Raw genomic sequence first — 17,731 nt, 5'->3', positions numbered from 1 at the left:
AATGTTTAAGCTTTATGGTTCAATATCCCTTTATGGGAATCAATAGAAACTAGTATTTATGTGGTTGCAGGTCATAAAGAAGAATGGGCATATCTGTATGGCCCAATGGCAGTACTACTCTTTCTCAATACTGTGTACTTCATCTGGACAGCATGGCGCCTATGGAAAGATTGTCAGAGCCACTCTGTACCCAAACTTAGATGTCTAAGATTCAAGTGAGTATCGAAAAACACACACTTTCTACATAGTAGCAGTTAGAAAATTAAATTCTTTTTCACATAAAAGCAAAGCAAACTTAAACTGAACTTAGTAAACATGTTTCACTGGTTATAGTAAGCCCAATCAGTCTTTAACAACTAGGATTCCCATATTCATACTGTGTGGCATGTAGACCCATTGCCAGGCAATGACAGAGAAAACAAACAACCAGGAAATGGCTGTTACTAGGCAATGCCCTCTAAACAGCAACAGAGGAACAGTATTTTCTGTGTGGTCCATGCCAAGATGTTATAAGCAGTTCGGTCAGTAAGCAGAGTAGAGTTCTCGTAGACTTGGGCCCCCTGATGCTCTTCTTACATTGAGTGGATGGAATATCCCTTTCGTCAGTCATGTAAAATATCTCGGTGTAATCATTGATATGAGGATTACATGGAGATTGCATATAAAAATGATCGAAGATAAGGCCTTCAGAACATTTATTAGAATCTACTCCCTATTCAAAAGCGAGCGTTTAAGCGCCGATATTAAACTAACCCATCATAGCACATATTGAATTGTACAGTGTAGTCACGCACTGAATCAAAGAGTTGAATAAATCCAATTATCAATCCAAAACCTGTCTATAGTCACTCATAAATGTGACAATACTTTCAGTTCATCACTGATTTCAATGGGCTAGTCTCTAGTAACAATGTAAAAACAGTATTAAAATGAACTGCTGTAAATGATGACAGCTACATTTCATATTATGATTATTTTATAAATACTGATATAACATTCATTTTAAAATTCCATTTTTCTGGATACGACATCATGATACCTGGTAGACAAGTATCAATATTTTGAAGAAACCTGCTGCATCTGTCTTCAGGGTAGAACATTTCTTTTGATATACCAGAACATTCTTATGTAAAATGTTTACAACCACAATATTATCTTGGTTCTTGTACACCTACTTCTGGTTATTTTCATCACATTAAGTCAAATCCAATCAGCAGACCTTCAGACAGTACAGCAAGTGCTCTCACTCAAAAGCGAATATTTAGAGATTCTCTGTGCAAGTTAAACTTTGCTAAACAATTCCTTTCTTTTACAGATGTCTCCTGTACCTCAAGCTGTTTCTTGTAATGGGAATTCCATGGATATTTGAAGTAATCTCTGTCATTATAGATGAATCCACTGGTTTCTGGTAAGTATGCATTAGTTTAATATTACATAATTACTCAGATTACAATACAGAAGTAGTTCTCCAGTCTACCACTAATTTACAAATGGTACAACCCATGATAAATGACTATCATAATTCATGTAATCTCCCACCTTCCAATCTAAGTGCGTGCATGAGTAGGGTTTGCTGGCTATACAACACCATGCTGTTCTGAAACTTCATAAAAAATAAAAATAAGATATATTACTAAAATAAGCAATAACAGAATTGTAAACAGGGACACGATTTTTATTTCTTTTTCAGTATTCTTGAGTTCATGGCTTGCATAATTTGAAAAAATGTGATACTCACAAAAAGAAAGAATTAGAAATGGTACACAAAGCACATTTTCCTTTTCGTGTAACATATTTCATCGTTGACAAGAGTAAACATGTATCCTGGATTCTACAGACCTCCAGTTACTGGATAAATAAGATAACGCACAGCCAGTTAATAAGAGTTAGCTATAGACAGTGAAACAGATGAAAGGCACATTTCACTATACTAACTGCATCTACATCTTACAGATAAGTGCACCATTTAACCCAGCTTTGCCTACACTCAGACACCACTGATGTGTTTGGGGATTTACATGCCTGAACTTCTTAAATTAGTAATTTTTGAGCAATTTCACATCTTTCATTATAATTTATATTTGTATGCCTAGTTTATGGCAGAATAAAAAAGTATCACAGTGTACTTTTCATTCTTCCAGGCTAGTTATGGATATCTTGAACTGCCTACAAGGACTAATAATCTTCCTAATACTGGTAGTCTTTCGCAAGAAAGCCCTGCGGGGCCTTGTCAGGAATCGACCATGGGGATTTAACTGCCCTAAGAGATGGGCAGTGGGAGTAGACGAAGAATCGGAAGGCATGCTTGCAGAGGAAGAAGAACTGTCACAAACACAAATTAGAACCTGATGTGTAGCAAACACACGATAAATGTGTTAAGATAACATGGCCAAGCACTGTAATACAAGTGAATGTTACATGTGCAAGTGCAAAAAGGCATGTTATGCAAAGATATCAAAAGGACCACTAGTGAAAGAAGTGGGTGGCAGCTGTCACAAATGTGGATTGAAAAGAACAGATGTATGTGATTTCAGCCAGTATTTATCCTTTTCTTTTTTTAACGGAAACATTAATGCATCCATATTAAAATGCTGTATTTTACAGTTATTATTACTGTGGACAGAGTAATGTGGCTCCAGCACTGTTATTACACAACAATCCTTTTTCTATGAAACGGTAAGTTATGGCAAAAGATGGAAGCAGTAGATCCAAAATCTGACTTTCATTTGGGATATTTAAGTGCTAAATTTTCTCAGTAATTACATCCAACTATAACTGGAATTTACATTTTCTGTAAGCACCAAACATTTTAGATGAACATTTTAAATGTGACACCAGTACTTGTCTCAAAAACCATTCTGCGGGCACTGGGATACCACTGGAGCATTATTTTGTTTTCGCACAGAAGGGAAAACAGTATGGACAAGAAGTTCTGTCTTCTGGAATATAATGTTATGTAATACTCTGAAATTAACTCTATGCCACTGCTGTGACAATCTCAAATCCTACAGAAATAATGTGAAGGCTACAATTTTTATTACTCCTAATATGAAACCTTATTCAGATAATAGTCCACTATATGAAAAAAATCTCACTGTCAGCAAAGAAGAAAAGTAAAATATTCAATTAACAATTTAACTACACTATACTGAGCTCGGATAGCTCAATTGATATAGTGACAGACTACAGGCTGGATAACCAGGGTTCAACTCTCGGCAGAGATTTATCTGTACTCTAGTGCAACCTGACCAGATCTAGGGTCCATCCAGCCCCCTTTTACAATGGGCACTATAGGCTCTTTCCCCAGGAGTAAAGCAGCAGGGGCTCACCTCCACCTAATTTTGAGGTCAAGAATGGTGAAGCTATACCTCCAATCTCCCATACACCTTCACAGAGTGTGCTTAATTAAGCACAGGAACAACTCTATCTACTGTTACCTTATTACACTATATTTTTCATAGTATCAGTGTTGCATCATGAATGTGGCTTAACCTCATATGGGCCAACATGTGAAAGGCATCATGATGTGAGAATGTCATACAAATATGATATGACAGTAGTTACTATAGAAAACTACTGCACATAAAGTGAATGTAGGATATTCTGTATACTGAAGGTTCATAGCATTTATAGGAATATATAAATGAACAAGAAGCTGGCTTGTGCTCTTATCCCAAGCCTATACAGTATATTTCTTTTGGTAGTAATGGAAATGAGTAACAGTACCTGAAGAATAACGAGTCAACCATATCAAAATATAAGCTTTTGCTTTATAGTATCCTTCAAGTATGCAATGGCCTTACAAATAGCATTGTATGTTAGGAGTGAAGCTGTAATTTTGATAGTGTTTATGACTTGATGATTGGTTGAAACAGACAATGGCTTTATGCGCATAGTTGCATGCATAATGTAATAATGAAATTCTAGTTTTATTGTTATTAAAACAGTGAGGTCTTCTGACTGGCTGACTCAATGTTGTTTCTACATAGAATTATGAGTAACTGAACTCGTGAAAAAATTAGATGCTAGCATGAACTTAATTTTCAAGACGAGCGGACATCTGAATTTGATAAACAAGTATGTCCTATCTGAACAAGGAGTGTTTTGTTCCTTGAGGATGATAGTATTTGTTCATTAGATGACGCTGTCAATATGGAGACCATATAGCATCAATAATGAGATGATCAATGAATATGGAACAGTTGGTGGGGTGAGAACCAACAGGGGGGATCAAAGTACTTGGAGAAAAGCTGCCCCAGAGCCACTATGTCCACTGCAGATCCCACACTACCTGACCTGGGATCAAACATAGGCCACCATGGTGGGAAGATGGTGACTGACTGCCTGAGCTATGGCATGGCCCACAAATGTTTATTTACATCAGTACTTGGTTTTTGGAGGTTTGAGAAGAAAGACAATGGGAGCTGTACATAAAGCCTGACCAAGCCCACGTCTCCTGTCATATCAGAGTTTCCTATGCACTTATTTGGCCAACAAATAATAACTGTACTGCACAACAATCAGTATGAGCTACAACACGAAATGTACAAATAGTGAAGTAACTTCATTACCAGAGAATGTTTGTGTTTTCTTAATCATAAGTGCCATTTATCTTGTACACAGAAATGCAGTGAGATTAAAAATAAAGGAACAGTTTGAATGTGTGTTAGTAAACATGCATTAGGTACAAGTATAGGCAGTACTGTGATGTTCCATATGTAATATTTTGGTCAGACAACAGAATATGCATTTATAAGTAAACAATTTATATTTTTTTAATATGAAACATTTATATTAATCACAATGTATCTGTTTAACCCTTTCCAGCATAAATAATACAAAAATATTTGGTTTCTACCTCATGCAAACTGATACAACATACACCCCGGGTCATTTATTACATGTCAGTCTTTCTACCTGCTTGAGGCACTATGCTACAAGCCGGAAGGTCGCAATTTCAAGTCCTGATAAGGTGAATTTTGTTCAATTTACCTAATCCTTCCAGCCACACTATGGCCCTGGTGTCGACTCAGCCTCTAACAGAAATGAGCACCAGGAATCTTCCTGGGGTGTAAAAGGCGGCTGGCACGTAAAGGGGATATATCACTTTATTGTAAACATACCAAAATCAGGGTTCAAAGACATCAATATGATCTTTACACAATTTGTAAACACATTCATAATGTCCTGCCTTACTAAGTTTCACATACAATGGTTTTCTATTATCAACATTAAATAAAATCACCATATTAATTTCTGACACTGGGCCTGTTTTTGGATGACAGCACCAGCTGCACACAATACTGCTGCCCCAAAAATCGAATCCACACTACGTGGTGTCGCATCCCAGTACAAAGTGCTTTTCATAGTAACCAGTGTAAAAAGCTCAAAGACAAGATAGAATCAGCATCAGCACCAAACAATCATGGAAACAGGAAATCATTTTTTTATTCACCTTCAGTGTGGTGGTATCTGTTTGATTAAGTTTCAGACAGAAATTATCTTCAGCAGCTGAATACGTTTTCAGTTATCATCAATTCACATAATATCACTAGCCTTGCTCTGCCTGAAAAAGCATGAATATGCCAAGTTATCATGTTCAGACAGTGTATGTCATGCTGGGCCTGAATATGTTGTGCTCGCATATTAAGACTGAAATCTGTATGGCTGTTATGTTCCAACTTAATCCGTCATGTTGTGATGTTAGAACTGAATGTATCTTGTTGCCCTGCCTTCTTATTGATTCAAAAGTTACTTGGACAGTTACATTTAGATGGGATAATTTTAGATTCTTCTTTTTCATAATATGTAGGGCACAGTGAAGTTAACTCAAGTGGTGAGCCTTCTGACCCATATTTGGAAATGTCTCAATCTCAGCTGAGCCATGAATATTCTGAGATTTTTCATGGTTTTTATCACTTTATCCAAATTCCAGGATAGTGCCTGAAATTAAACCACATACATTTCTTTGCATGTCCTTTCCAGTTTATTCATCACAATGCAGTCATTCATAGTTCAAGTTAGTGCATTCATTAAATAAACTACAAATGAATATTACACGATCCTGAGAAATGGGATAATTCAATCAATATGATGGATGGCAACAGACAGAACAATAGGGTTTATATTATCAGTAGGAAAAGCAAAGGAGGAATAACTGAACGTAGTGAGTGAGTAGACAGATACCACTCGTTTCATATTCTGGAGGTCCTAGGTTCAAATCTTGGCCCAGGGGCCTGATATTGTGATAGGTTTTTCTCAGAAGGGTTCTGGCTTCTGTGATACTACATCGCATTATCCGGTGAAAGTCAACCCAAAGTTTCGGAGGTTCTCCCTTGACTTTTGTCTTTGGCCCTGATGACGGCGGCGATATTTTCTTGCGAAATGTTGGATGGCTTACATCAAACTTGGAACGAAAATGCTACGATCGCGTCTTTCCCCAGAGTTTCCAACTCGTCATTCACCAATCATCCCACTACTTTACACAGCATCTTCTGCTTGTAACAGAGCTGTCAAACAAACCAAAAATAAATAACAATACGAAGAACAAAATCTATCCAATTTCATACGGCTTCTGCACTAATTGTTTCCTACTATGTTCGATAGATGGCAGAAGTTACTGGTATTAGGTGGAAGCCAAAACTCGCTGAAGTACACAGATTACTAACGCTCAAGAGCCTCAAGAGGCTTCTCCATTGTTTTGGCTTTTTTCATACATCTGTGTAAAGTGATGAATCACGCGTAAAAGCGGAAATGTGCGTTGCAAAAAGTTGAAGGCTATAACGGTGGAGAGCATGTTCGGAATGGATTTCCATGCGGTACCAATTTTGTAAACAAAGATGTGACTCTATATTGTACTTGAGATAACAAACACTCGGAAAGAGGGCGCAATGTTGGGATGTAATGTGAAGTTAATAGTGTTAGGGACGGTGTGTCTTCTGACACACACCTCCCCGTTCAACACTTCGTCTATGGTTATGGGGGTCGAAGGTAAAATAATGAATTTTGTGTAGTGTGATGAATTGTTGGGTTTGAATTTTGTTTTGTCTCGCAAATTTACTTTCATCTTAAAACTATTTTAATTCCCTTTTAACCTTTATCTGCAATACAAATCAATGGTCTGGCAAGTTAAATTCCCAATAAAATTCAGAAGAATGGTGTATCGAGTTAAGCATTACTGGGCCGCGCCAAAGCTCAAGAGGTTAGTCGCTGGCTTCCCACCGCGACGGCCCGGTTTCGATGCCGGGTCTGGTCAAGTGGGATTTGTGGTGGACAAAGTGGTGCTGGGGCAGGTTTTTTCCGAGTACTTCGGTTTCCCCTGCCAATCTTCAGTCCACCAATTGCTACACAATCACCCTCACCTATCATCTGGGGCTGGTACAAAAGGCCAGAAGTGGCCGCAGTGCAAGGGACTTAGTCCCACACCACTAGCAATAAAAAAAAGGCATTACTGTGTGGAGTCCCACCCCACTGGAAAGTGTTTTTTTTTGTGCATAAAGTCAAGATGAATCTTCAGTTTTTTTTTAATATGAATTGAGATCATTATACTGTGGACGTTATTGTACATTCTACTTTCTGGATTCTTGGCACACGGTAACATGGTTCAGTCACTATGCTACAAGCCAGAAAGTCTTGGGTTCGATTTCCGATAAGGTCATTCGATTTTTCAATTGACCTAATCCTTCCAGTTGCACTATGGCCCAGGGGTCAACTCAGGCCTCTAACAGAAATGGGTACCAGAAATCTTCCTAGGGTCTAAAAGGGGGGCCAACACGGAAGGCTGACATCCTGAGTCATCTTTGAGACAACCGTCTAGAAAATGTGGAAGCCTCGACCTCTCACAACCCTATGGGCCTCAACGACCCATTACATGGATAGCTTCACCTTTACCTTTTACCATACTTTCTGGATTCTATAGGGAAATGAGGTAAATAAGTTTATATGCCTGCCAGCATTTCCCTCTAAAATTCTGAAGCACTTATCTAAACATATTCCAACAAATACAGAAGCAGACAGGAATATCCATCTAAATAAAGTAAATGTATTCAAACTGTTGGTTTAATAATGACATTCACCTATTTAGAATATAACCATGAATACAAAATTGGATGAAAATCTAGTGAATCTACGGTGGCATTAGATATTTCAGGCATATGCACAAATATCATTCTAAAAATTATTTTCCTTGTTCTGGGAGTATCTTGCTCTCTTCTCATTAGAATCCCATGATCAGTTTTTTACTTTCATGATGATTTCTGTATACTACATACATAAATGTAATAATTATAAAAATTTTAATTCACTGTTACTTTATATAGCAGTTCAAGATCCACCACAGAAGAAGGAAAATAATGAACTGGTGAGAGTGCAGAAGTGCTGTGAAAGACATGAACTGATGGTTGATTCTCGCTGTGTGCATGGCAATGAGACTGACACAGGGGTATGGTCACCACTGTTCACGGATGAAGATGGACAAAGTAACGTACAAATCCCAGGCTTTAACTTGATTATTGGAATACCACAGTGCCCAAGGCAGCTGTGGTCTATCTACCATTATTCAGACTCACATGATCGTCTAGTATTACTTCCAAGTGGGATACTGCGACACTATGTCACACATCCGGAGGGTGTTGAAATAACTCAGGACAATGATTTGCTTCAACAACACCAAAATGAGGATGGCGATACTCAGTGGCATTATGACTACAAACAAGGAACTTACTGTCTTGATAAGGTATGCCCAATGACAAACACACATGCACTGTTATGATGGTTTACATTACTTGCTTCATACTGTTTAGGCCTCATTTCTCAGTTTTGTGGCTTTTATCATGTATGTTTATGATTCAGCGTCAGAATGTAACTTTGGCAAAGTTCAAATGTGTGGGGAAAACAGTAACAATTCAAAATTACATTAATGAAAAAATTAAGAACAAGTTGGAATCAGGGAATGCTTGCTTGAATTCAACAGATAATCATTTAATCAAGAAGCTGCAATGTTGGGATGTTGTTGTTGTTATTGGAGGGGGTGGGTTTCCCCATGCAGCACGACCAGTTTGATCTATTGTGCGTCCCCCTATAATCTTCTACCAGCCGCTATACCCAACTGGTACTGGTGCTTACCATCAGTCCCTACTCAGCCAGCGAGGTCGGCCTCTACTGGCTTAGAGGTATCTCGATGCTTCCCCCATCTACCAGAGGCGTTAGAGACTGTTGGGCGGGAAATGTCCTTAATTTAGCTCAGTGGGCTCCTTTTGAGACATGAGGTTCTTTTACGTGCCGTAAAGCTATGACACAGGACCCACGGCTTAAAAGTCCCTCCCAGAGGACTTGTTCCCTCAATTTTTCCGCCCTTAAAAATCCCACAACCTCCGCCAGGTTTGAACCCGCGTACCTTGAGTCATGAGGTGGGAAAGTTACCCCTAGACTACGGAGGCCGCTATGTTTGGATGTCAGTTGCATTGCATGTGGCCAGACACATTCTAAGTTCCTATGTGGAGAAATCAATCCAAAGATCTGAATTCATTCATCCCTATAACAGAAGATGCAAATAGAATTGTGCTGTTTTCTGTACAGGTGGTTTTGACACATGGGGAGCTGGAAGCACAGACTGCAATTGTCTGTGTTCCTGAAATTGACTTCAACAAATCGGACTTCACAGATTACCTCATGCGTCGCATTGTAAATCCTGTAGGCCATGGTTTGGCCATCATATGTTACCTCATCATAGCTGTCATCTATTTTGTTATGCCTCAACTGAAGGATCTAGTTGGCAACATTCTAACATCAATTTCTCTGTGCCTCATAACAAGCCAAGCTGCTGACCTTGTCAGCATCTTCACAGAATTCACTAGCCATGTTAGCTTTCTGGTGGCAGGTATGTTCTTTAAACCAATATTAATAAAATTGTAATTTTATTTGGTTTTGATGAAAGTACGGGGTGGTATCGGAACGTTCCCAACTACTGTTGTAACTGCTTTGGTGAAAGATGATGATGGGAGGCCAAGGTCACACTTCCAAAAGCCTATTGCATCAGTCTGCCACGTGAGACCATGCTGTGAACACGCATTGTTTTTGCACAAGTGCTTTTTCGACTTTGTGTTTTGTTTTATCTATGACGGATGCCAATATCGAGCAACGTGTTCGCACCAAGTTTTGCATGAAGCTCAGTAAATCTGCTACCGAAGCGCCTGACATGCATCGTGACGTTTCTGGAGAGCATTCTTTAAGCTGGACTTCAGTTTTTGAATGGCATTCATGTTTCAAGGCCAGTTGCATGTCAGCTGAAGATGACAAACGTTCAGGGTGATGAAGCACCAGCAAAACAGAAAATGTTGAAAAAATTTGAGAACTCATCCATGAAGACTGTCACCAAACAATCCATGAGCTCGTAGACACCACTGGGCTCAGTTATGGAGTTTGGCAGGAGAGCTTAAGAGGAAATTTGAAGATATGCCACATTGCTCCATCATGACAACATGCCCACCCACACATCCCTGAAAACCACAGGGTTTGTGACTAACAACAAGATGGTTATCGTTCCCAATCCTCCATACTCACCAGACTTAGCCCTCTGTGATTTTGCTTTGTTTTCTCAAATTGAAAATGAAACCAAAAGGATGACATTTTGAAACTGACATCCAAAGGGAATCACATGCGGTACTCTACAGGATTAAGGAAAATGACTTCCACAGTGCTTTTGAAGCATGGAAAAAATGATGTGATTTTTGTGTACATTCCCAAGGAGATTATTTTGAAGGAGATGACAGCCAAAATTGAGTAGGTTAAGCCAGCATTTCTTCTTTGACCTAGTCCAAGAACTTTTCCGATAGCACCTCGTATTCTCACTGCTATGTATATCACTCCATCTATCACAACACAACTAATAATAAACAACTGAAGACATGAGTATTATTGACGAAATCAGCATTTATTCACAAAGCATACTCCCTATGTTTTCACCACGTGTTCATCAGTCATTTAAAAATATTAAAAATGTTGACATACGTCATTGGAATATACATTGCAATGGATTTGTTACTAGTCCCATCTTATATAACCCATTCCACAACTTGCAGCCATCATGGTACTGATTTATGTGGTTGAAGTTTTTTGCTTTGAAACAAAAAAAAAACTGGTTTTAGTCTGCAAGCGAACTATACCGACCGTGCGACCGCCACTTGTCGGTGAAGTTAGTGCCAACTTTAGCAGATAGAGGATGTCGCATGGTCAGCGCAACGGCTCTCATCGCCATTAATTTCAGTTTTCTAGACCGGATTTTGCTTTGAAAGTGCATGGAAAATAGACATAGGCCTAGCCCTTTTGTCCAGTGGGTCCTGGTTTCCTAAATACAGGCTTTAAAGGTTTTCTCCTTTGGTATGGCTACAGTACAGTTGCCAACCTGGCTTCATAGCTGGGGGGATAAGGTTAAAGAGTTGTAATGCAGAAGTCCTGGGTGCAGTCGTGTATTGTCCTGATATTGTTTAAAAATTAACAAACTGCTTATTTAAATTTGTTATATGTGTAATGTTTTCATACAATATAAATTATGGGCAAGTGAGATATACCAATTCATTGAACCGAGTTTTATGCACTGTAATTCGAATTGAAAAGAGCTATCACAGCTGGTGAATAAAGGCCAGTAATGATGCCATCAGAAAATCTCATTCCTCAAAAGGAAATTAAGAAGTAGTATAGTCTAGAGTTACTATACTGATGTTATCAGAAAAAAAATTACTGGAAGAACATTTAGGGAAAAAAAAAGAGTTAATCAGTATTGCAGAATAGAGATACAACATATTAGAAAAGTATTATTACTGAATGAAAATAATAAGTAAATTGTCTATAAAAATGATATAGTCATACAATTTTGTAATATCACATACACAGATTTCTGAGTCTACATTGTGATCCATTTGTGTCCCCTGCCACCTTGTGAGAGAAGTATTAACCCAGTATGTTTGAATTTCCCAGTGGTGTGTTTGTATTGGAAATATGCTGGACATAGAATTTAACAATCATCTTCGTCTTCAACTGATATCACACCTGAGTTCAAATCTCAGACACACTGTAACCTGTTTTCCACATAACACAATACAGCAGCCCATTTATATTATTATTATTATTATTATTATTATTATTGTTATTATTATTTCATTGTTATTTATTTGTTTACTTTAAGCTTGAGACCTTTTTTATTCAGCCCTTGATTGATACTACAGTATTTGGAATGCTGATTAGATTTTTATATAATATGCAGTCTGCAGATATCAAATTGGTTTCATATACTTTTGAATTATATTTGGTTTACATGACTCTGGATTATTTTTCTAGACATTGTGATGTATGTGAGCCTAATGGCTGCTTTCTTTTGGCTCAACAGTCTGGGCTACTACATCTGGAAAACCTTCAGGTATGTCTTCTCAGCCACAGTAAATCATACTTCAAAACATAAAATGTTAGGCAGGATCATGTTTAGTACTTTTTAAGAATTCATAACATTGCCCTGTTATGTTATTTTGAACCTGTAAATGTCCCTAAATTGCCTAAAAGCACACATTGCCATAACACTTTTATATAAATCTTTTAAATGACTGTTCTGATAGTGCAGAAGTATTGTAGTAAGATTCCTATTTGGCCACGCCATAACTCAAGCGGTTAGTCGTGGGCTTCTCACCACGGTGGCCCAGGTTCGATCCTGGGTCTGCTCAAGTGGGATTTGTGGTGGACAAAGTGGCGCTGGGGCAGGTTTTCTCCGAGTACTTCGGTTCCCCTGCCAATCTTCATTCCACCAATTGCTCCACAATCACCCCCACCTATCATCTGGTAGAATAGGCCAGAAGTGGCCGCAGTACAAGGGACTTAGTCCCACCCCACTAGCAATAAAAAAAATGGATTCCTAGTCCCACCCCACTAGCAATAAAAAAAAGGATTCCTATCTCATAAATGTTTAATCTAAATGCAACATATATTTGATGGAAGAATTTGAAATTTGTATTCTCAGGTCCAGGAATGTGTTTCTGCGGGTAACTGATGGCCGAAAATATTGCTACTATTCTTGTTATGCGTGGGGTGTAACATTTACGATGGCCAGCATTGCTCTCTTTGCACATTTCATGCTGGATACGAACAATCTCAAAAGCACAACACCATCAACACAGAAAACCATAGGTCAGTTCACCACATTTGTAATGTAATTGTATTTTGGTAGTGATCTTGTACAGGCAATAGTAGCCATCAGATCTTAACAGTTTCTTGCAGTTCAGCAGTTGCATTTATGTATAAATCACCTCTTCTTATTTCATTAGCATGTTCTTGGTCATATGTAACACACATTTTTTGTATGCTAGCAACATAGTACAGTTGATTACAAGTTACCTTGCACGTGTGGGACTTGGGTATCCCAGTTGTATGAGACAACCTCTTACAGAAACCCAATACAAAATCAACAAGACATGTTCTTCCTTTAGTTCTTATGTGGGAGTCTCCCTAGATATAGTGCACTGATAGGTGAGAGATTTTGGATATATTGCAACACGATCACAAATTCAGCCGGCCTCTACTATCATTAACATATGTGTAAGGGATGATAGGCAGTATTGCTAGCCACTAGCATGCCACACCTGGGAGAACTACCATGTGGCAGGTGAATGAACATACAAGGATTCCAGCTTTACTATTATAGTAATTTTATAGAAGTAGCAAATTTTCTTTGAAATTTTTGCTAGTTGCATGAGAATTCAATGTGCCTGGATACTGGAGTTTTCTGTAGTTTGCGTCTATTATTTTAGAAGCTTCCAAAAGTAGTCGGAAGGATAATGATACCCACACATTTCTTTTGTGTCAACCCCATGTTTTCTCATTATTTTCAGTATAAAGTTTCTCATCTTCGTGCACTTGTTGACTAGCTTAGTGACTGTAACATCAGAGTTTAAATCACATGCATTATTAATGAATAAGGGCTAACCCAACAATTTTTTTTGCCTTATGTTGTGTGATAGTTCTTTTAATCCACTACCAGTAAAATAAGTGAGCTCAGCTGTGACAAATATTGTTTATATCGTTCCAACGCCATAATAATAATAAGATTTCAAATATCAGTAGAACAGAAGGTACACAACATATTTATCTTATGTGGAACCAAACATCTGCCAGAATCAAAGTAATTTCAACACCTGAAAATTTGTTTTCTTGTCAGGATGGCTTGGCAAAGCAGTTTTCTTCACTCCTGTGGCTTTCACAGTTTTGGTAAACATATTCTTTTACCTAACAACAGGGCAAGTCATCAATCAAATGTCTACATATGGCAGGATCCACCATAAAATGAAGTACAGGTAATTATGCTTTCTGAATGATATACTGAATGCAGTACATCAATACTTTTTTCAAAGTGGAATGCCATTGTATGTGGAAGAATACAATACCAGGCAATTCATGTTCTGGTGATCCCTTGTATTCACCTGAACAATGAGTTTGACAAAACATACTAAAGAACAGAAATACTTCTTTTGTTGAAGAGAGACCATCAAAATTAATTTAGGCGGACCAAGTAATTACTAAAAATCTTGGTCAGTGTGTTATAACGGTGGTTTAAAACAAAAGTAACAAGCTTTAGAATTGAAAAGACCTCAATTTCTCATGAATTTTGGTTTGTAAAGGAAAACACTTGCAAATGTTATTCTTTTGAGCTACAGTCTAGGTAAAATTGTATGTGTGGGAGGGGACTGGCAGCAGAGATAATACTACATAATTTGTTGAATAATTAACATAAAATGAGATGTGAGGGCAAATATGAATGGTACATTAACAGGGATGTAGAAGAAAGTAGTCTGGCCTACAACGTTACATGAAGTGCAGCCTTGTATGGAACTACGTGGGACACCACTGAATCAGTCATAGCTGGCTTCTTGTCCAGAGTCAGACATGTGTTCCATAGTCTTTAAATACAGTCCTTTATCACTTGCTCTCAACAGCACATAAATTTAGAATGAGTCAGAATACAGTCCTTTATCACTTGCTCTCAACAGCACATAAATTTAGAATGAGTCAGAACTATGGTAGGTAGTAGTGAGGTTATTCTTTTTCTAAAAGGTGCATGATTATGTTTTTGATTTTCATGCACTTAAAATGATGTTTATATGAATTCATTAATGACATTTTTAATATTCACCCTGGCCAAACAATAGCATTTCTTTTCTTACGCAAATTTAGGGCTTCATGGTTGACAAGAAAACTACAGGTCAGACTTTTGGTCAAGGTGAAAGACTTGAGTCCAGATGAAGTCTGTGGACTTGTTGAGGTATTCACTCCACAACACATGGTATACTTTAACCACTGACTTCTCAGCAGATATAACTGCATGCGTGGCCTGCTGCTGAATTAGTGTCTGCACAACATTTACCTACTGGGAAGTGCATAATAGGTTTTTTAAATGATACTGCATACGCTGCAGATATTATGTAGCTTCAGCTGAGACGTGGCAGGTCAAAGCAATAGCAGCAATGGTATTATTAAAATGTGGTGTTCTCAGTCAACAGTTTGTTACGATTTTTCTGTTTTTTTTTTTTGTGTTGAAGAACATAGAGGAGGAAACTTGATAATTGCTTTCAACCAATATTGCAGCACAAATTAAGCTGGATAATTTACCACTCTTGGATAAGCGGCCTCCGTAGTCTAGAGGTAATATTCCCACCTCATGACTCGTAGTACGCGGATTCAAATACCCGGCGGAGGTAGTTGAATTTTTAAAGGGCAGAAAAATTCAGGGAACAAGTCCTCCAGGAGGGACTTTAAGCCGTGGGTCCCGTGTCATAGTTTTACGGCCCGTAAAAGAACCTATCTCCAAAGGAGGTCACTGAGCCAAATTACGGACGTTTCCCACCTAACAGCAGTCTCTAATACCTCTGGTAGATGGGGGAAGCATTATAGATACCTCTCAGCTAGTAGAGCCGGTCTCGCTGGCTGGGCGGGACTGATGGTAAGCACCAGTACCGGTAGGATATAGAGACTGGTAGAAATCATAGAGGGAAGCACAATGGACCAATACAGGTCTAAATACATGGGGAAACCCACCCTCTCCAATAACTAACTACCACTCTTGGATGCAGTAGCACAATTTCATTTAGGTCTAAAACCTTTATAAAATAAGTCATGTTTAAAATGTGAAGATTATTGTTTCTAGGCTTATGAAATTTGTGTTAATTTTTGTTTGTTCACAGCTTTGAACTCTTTGTGAAGTTGTTCCTGGTGATGGCCATTGCTTGGTTGTTCCTGTTGCTCTCGTGGCTACACTATCCAGTAGTAGTGTATTGCCATATAGTAGTGAATGCTTTACTGGCATTAATATTTCTCTATATCTGCATTCTGGGTCAGCAACAGGTCATGTTCCTATTACGCCAGGCTTGTTGCTGCTTCCAGCCCTCAGAACCAGTTGATACAGCAGAATGGGGTGAGGAAATGTCCTCAATGAATACAGCGATCTTCTGAGTTGATCCGATTCCACTGAAGACAAAATATTACAGTACTGTCTGCTAGAAACACCACTGTATGGATGCTGTTTGTTCAGTGCTCAAATGAAATTTATTTTTTCTTGCTTTCATATCATGAGCAAGAACGTTCTTTTACTGGACAAGATGAATGGGGTTTTAGCATCTCTCTTATATATTATTTTGACATGGGCAAATTAAGGAATCTGGAATTTCTGGCAGAGGAGAAATCCGTCTCTACCACGTTACAACATACTGGTTAACCTTTCAGTACTGCAGACAAGTTACAGCACTTTCAAACTGGTCTCCCTTTCTTGTGTATGGCATTATCAGTGAAAAGAGCCTGTCTTGCTGTCTGTTGACTTTTACAGCTGACCATTCTTCAGCATTCAACACAAACTGAATTTATAAAGCATGAAACAGGTTAATCACTGTGTCATTAAAAATATCACCTTTTATCATCCTGCTGTGTTAACATTACTCCTGAAAATTTGGATAGAGTGGCTAGGTCTCATCCTTCATGTTAAGGAGAGCCCTGGGTTCACATCATAGCCCAGGGCTGCCTATTCAGTCATTTAATTTCAATCATGGAGGGGGAGACAGCAGGTAAGAGGGGAGAGAACAGGGTGCATGGGAAGGCAATATAGGCTGTTTTGGAATAAACAGTACACTTAGCTGTCCAAGGTACAGCTCACAATACCAGAAGTACATAAAATGTGAAGTTTGTTGTTGTATGATATCCTTCGTTAGGTACCAGAATCTTAGATCTTTCAGTTCACTAGGTTAACAGCTTTTCACTTTAGTAATCAGCATTCCTTCTCTTGATGTCATAACTCACATCAGGAAACACAAAGTTGGTAACAGAATCATCACATCTTGTTGAAATGTTTCAGCACTTTTCAGCCATTTTCTCTGGCTTCCTGCTGACAGATAAACAGATTAAATATTCCTGTGTATGTCTGTTATTACACGCAAGCTATGCACATCAGACCCAGCCTTCCTCACATTCATTTCTTATGTTTGTGACTATACAACTGTTTCTTTGTACTGATGAATAACTTACAGTTCATGCCAATGAATTCAGTTCCAACTGATGTTCATTTATGATGTAAAATGCTTGCATCAGCAGTTAAATTCACAGAAGTGATTTCACTTCCATAGTACAGTTAAGCATTAATTCCAAGGTAAATAACACAAACTTAAGTGAAAAGTTTATAGCTACCATGCAGGTTGGCATAGGTGTAACG

General features: G+C 38.3%; 3 protein-coding genes across 5 annotated transcripts in view; 2 read left to right on the top strand and 1 right to left on the bottom strand.

Annotated features, from left to right (window-relative positions):
• LOC111872331 (G-protein coupled receptor Mth2) overlaps positions 1–4,881 on the top strand; it is a 17,502-nt gene extending 12,621 nt beyond the window's left edge. For both annotated transcript variants that reach the window (XM_023866086.2, XM_023866087.2), the window contains exons 6-8: positions 71–215; positions 1,316–1,408; positions 2,142–4,881. In XM_023866086.2, coding sequence (XP_023721854.1) covers positions 71–215; positions 1,316–1,408; positions 2,142–2,349 — 446 coding nt within the window. In that variant the 3' untranslated portion in view covers positions 2,350–4,881. The remainder of the gene's footprint in view (positions 1–70; positions 216–1,315; positions 1,409–2,141) is intronic.
• The window catches only part of LOC111872332 (RNA helicase aquarius), an 83,152-nt gene that overhangs the window by 51,101 nt on the left and 14,320 nt on the right, over positions 1–17,731 (bottom strand). The gene's annotated exons all lie outside the window — the stretch shown is intronic.
• Positions 6,691–17,433, top strand: LOC111872330 (probable G-protein coupled receptor Mth-like 5). 2 transcript variants are annotated; one of them, XM_023866084.2, is made up of 7 exons: positions 6,691–6,990; positions 8,322–8,734; positions 9,577–9,877; positions 12,334–12,412; positions 13,004–13,170; positions 14,198–14,333; positions 16,218–17,433. In XM_023866084.2, the coding sequence occupies exons 1-7, from the start codon at positions 6,891–6,893 to the stop codon at positions 16,483–16,485; spliced, it is 1,464 nt and encodes a 487-aa protein (XP_023721852.1). In that variant the 5' UTR covers positions 6,691–6,890; the 3' UTR covers positions 16,486–17,433. The 2 variants fall into 2 exon arrangements, with proteins under 2 accessions (XP_023721852.1, XP_023721851.1); XM_023866083.2 differs by having other exon boundaries at positions 8,319–8,734.

This window comes from Cryptotermes secundus, unplaced genomic scaffold, assembly GCF_002891405.2.
Source record: "Cryptotermes secundus unplaced genomic scaffold, Csec_1.0 scaffold55, whole genome shotgun sequence".
Classification (NCBI taxonomy): domain Eukaryota; kingdom Metazoa; phylum Arthropoda; class Insecta; order Blattodea; family Kalotermitidae; genus Cryptotermes; species Cryptotermes secundus.
The sequence above is the reverse complement of the archived record's forward strand: the minus strand, read 5'-3'. Positions and strand labels throughout refer to the sequence as shown.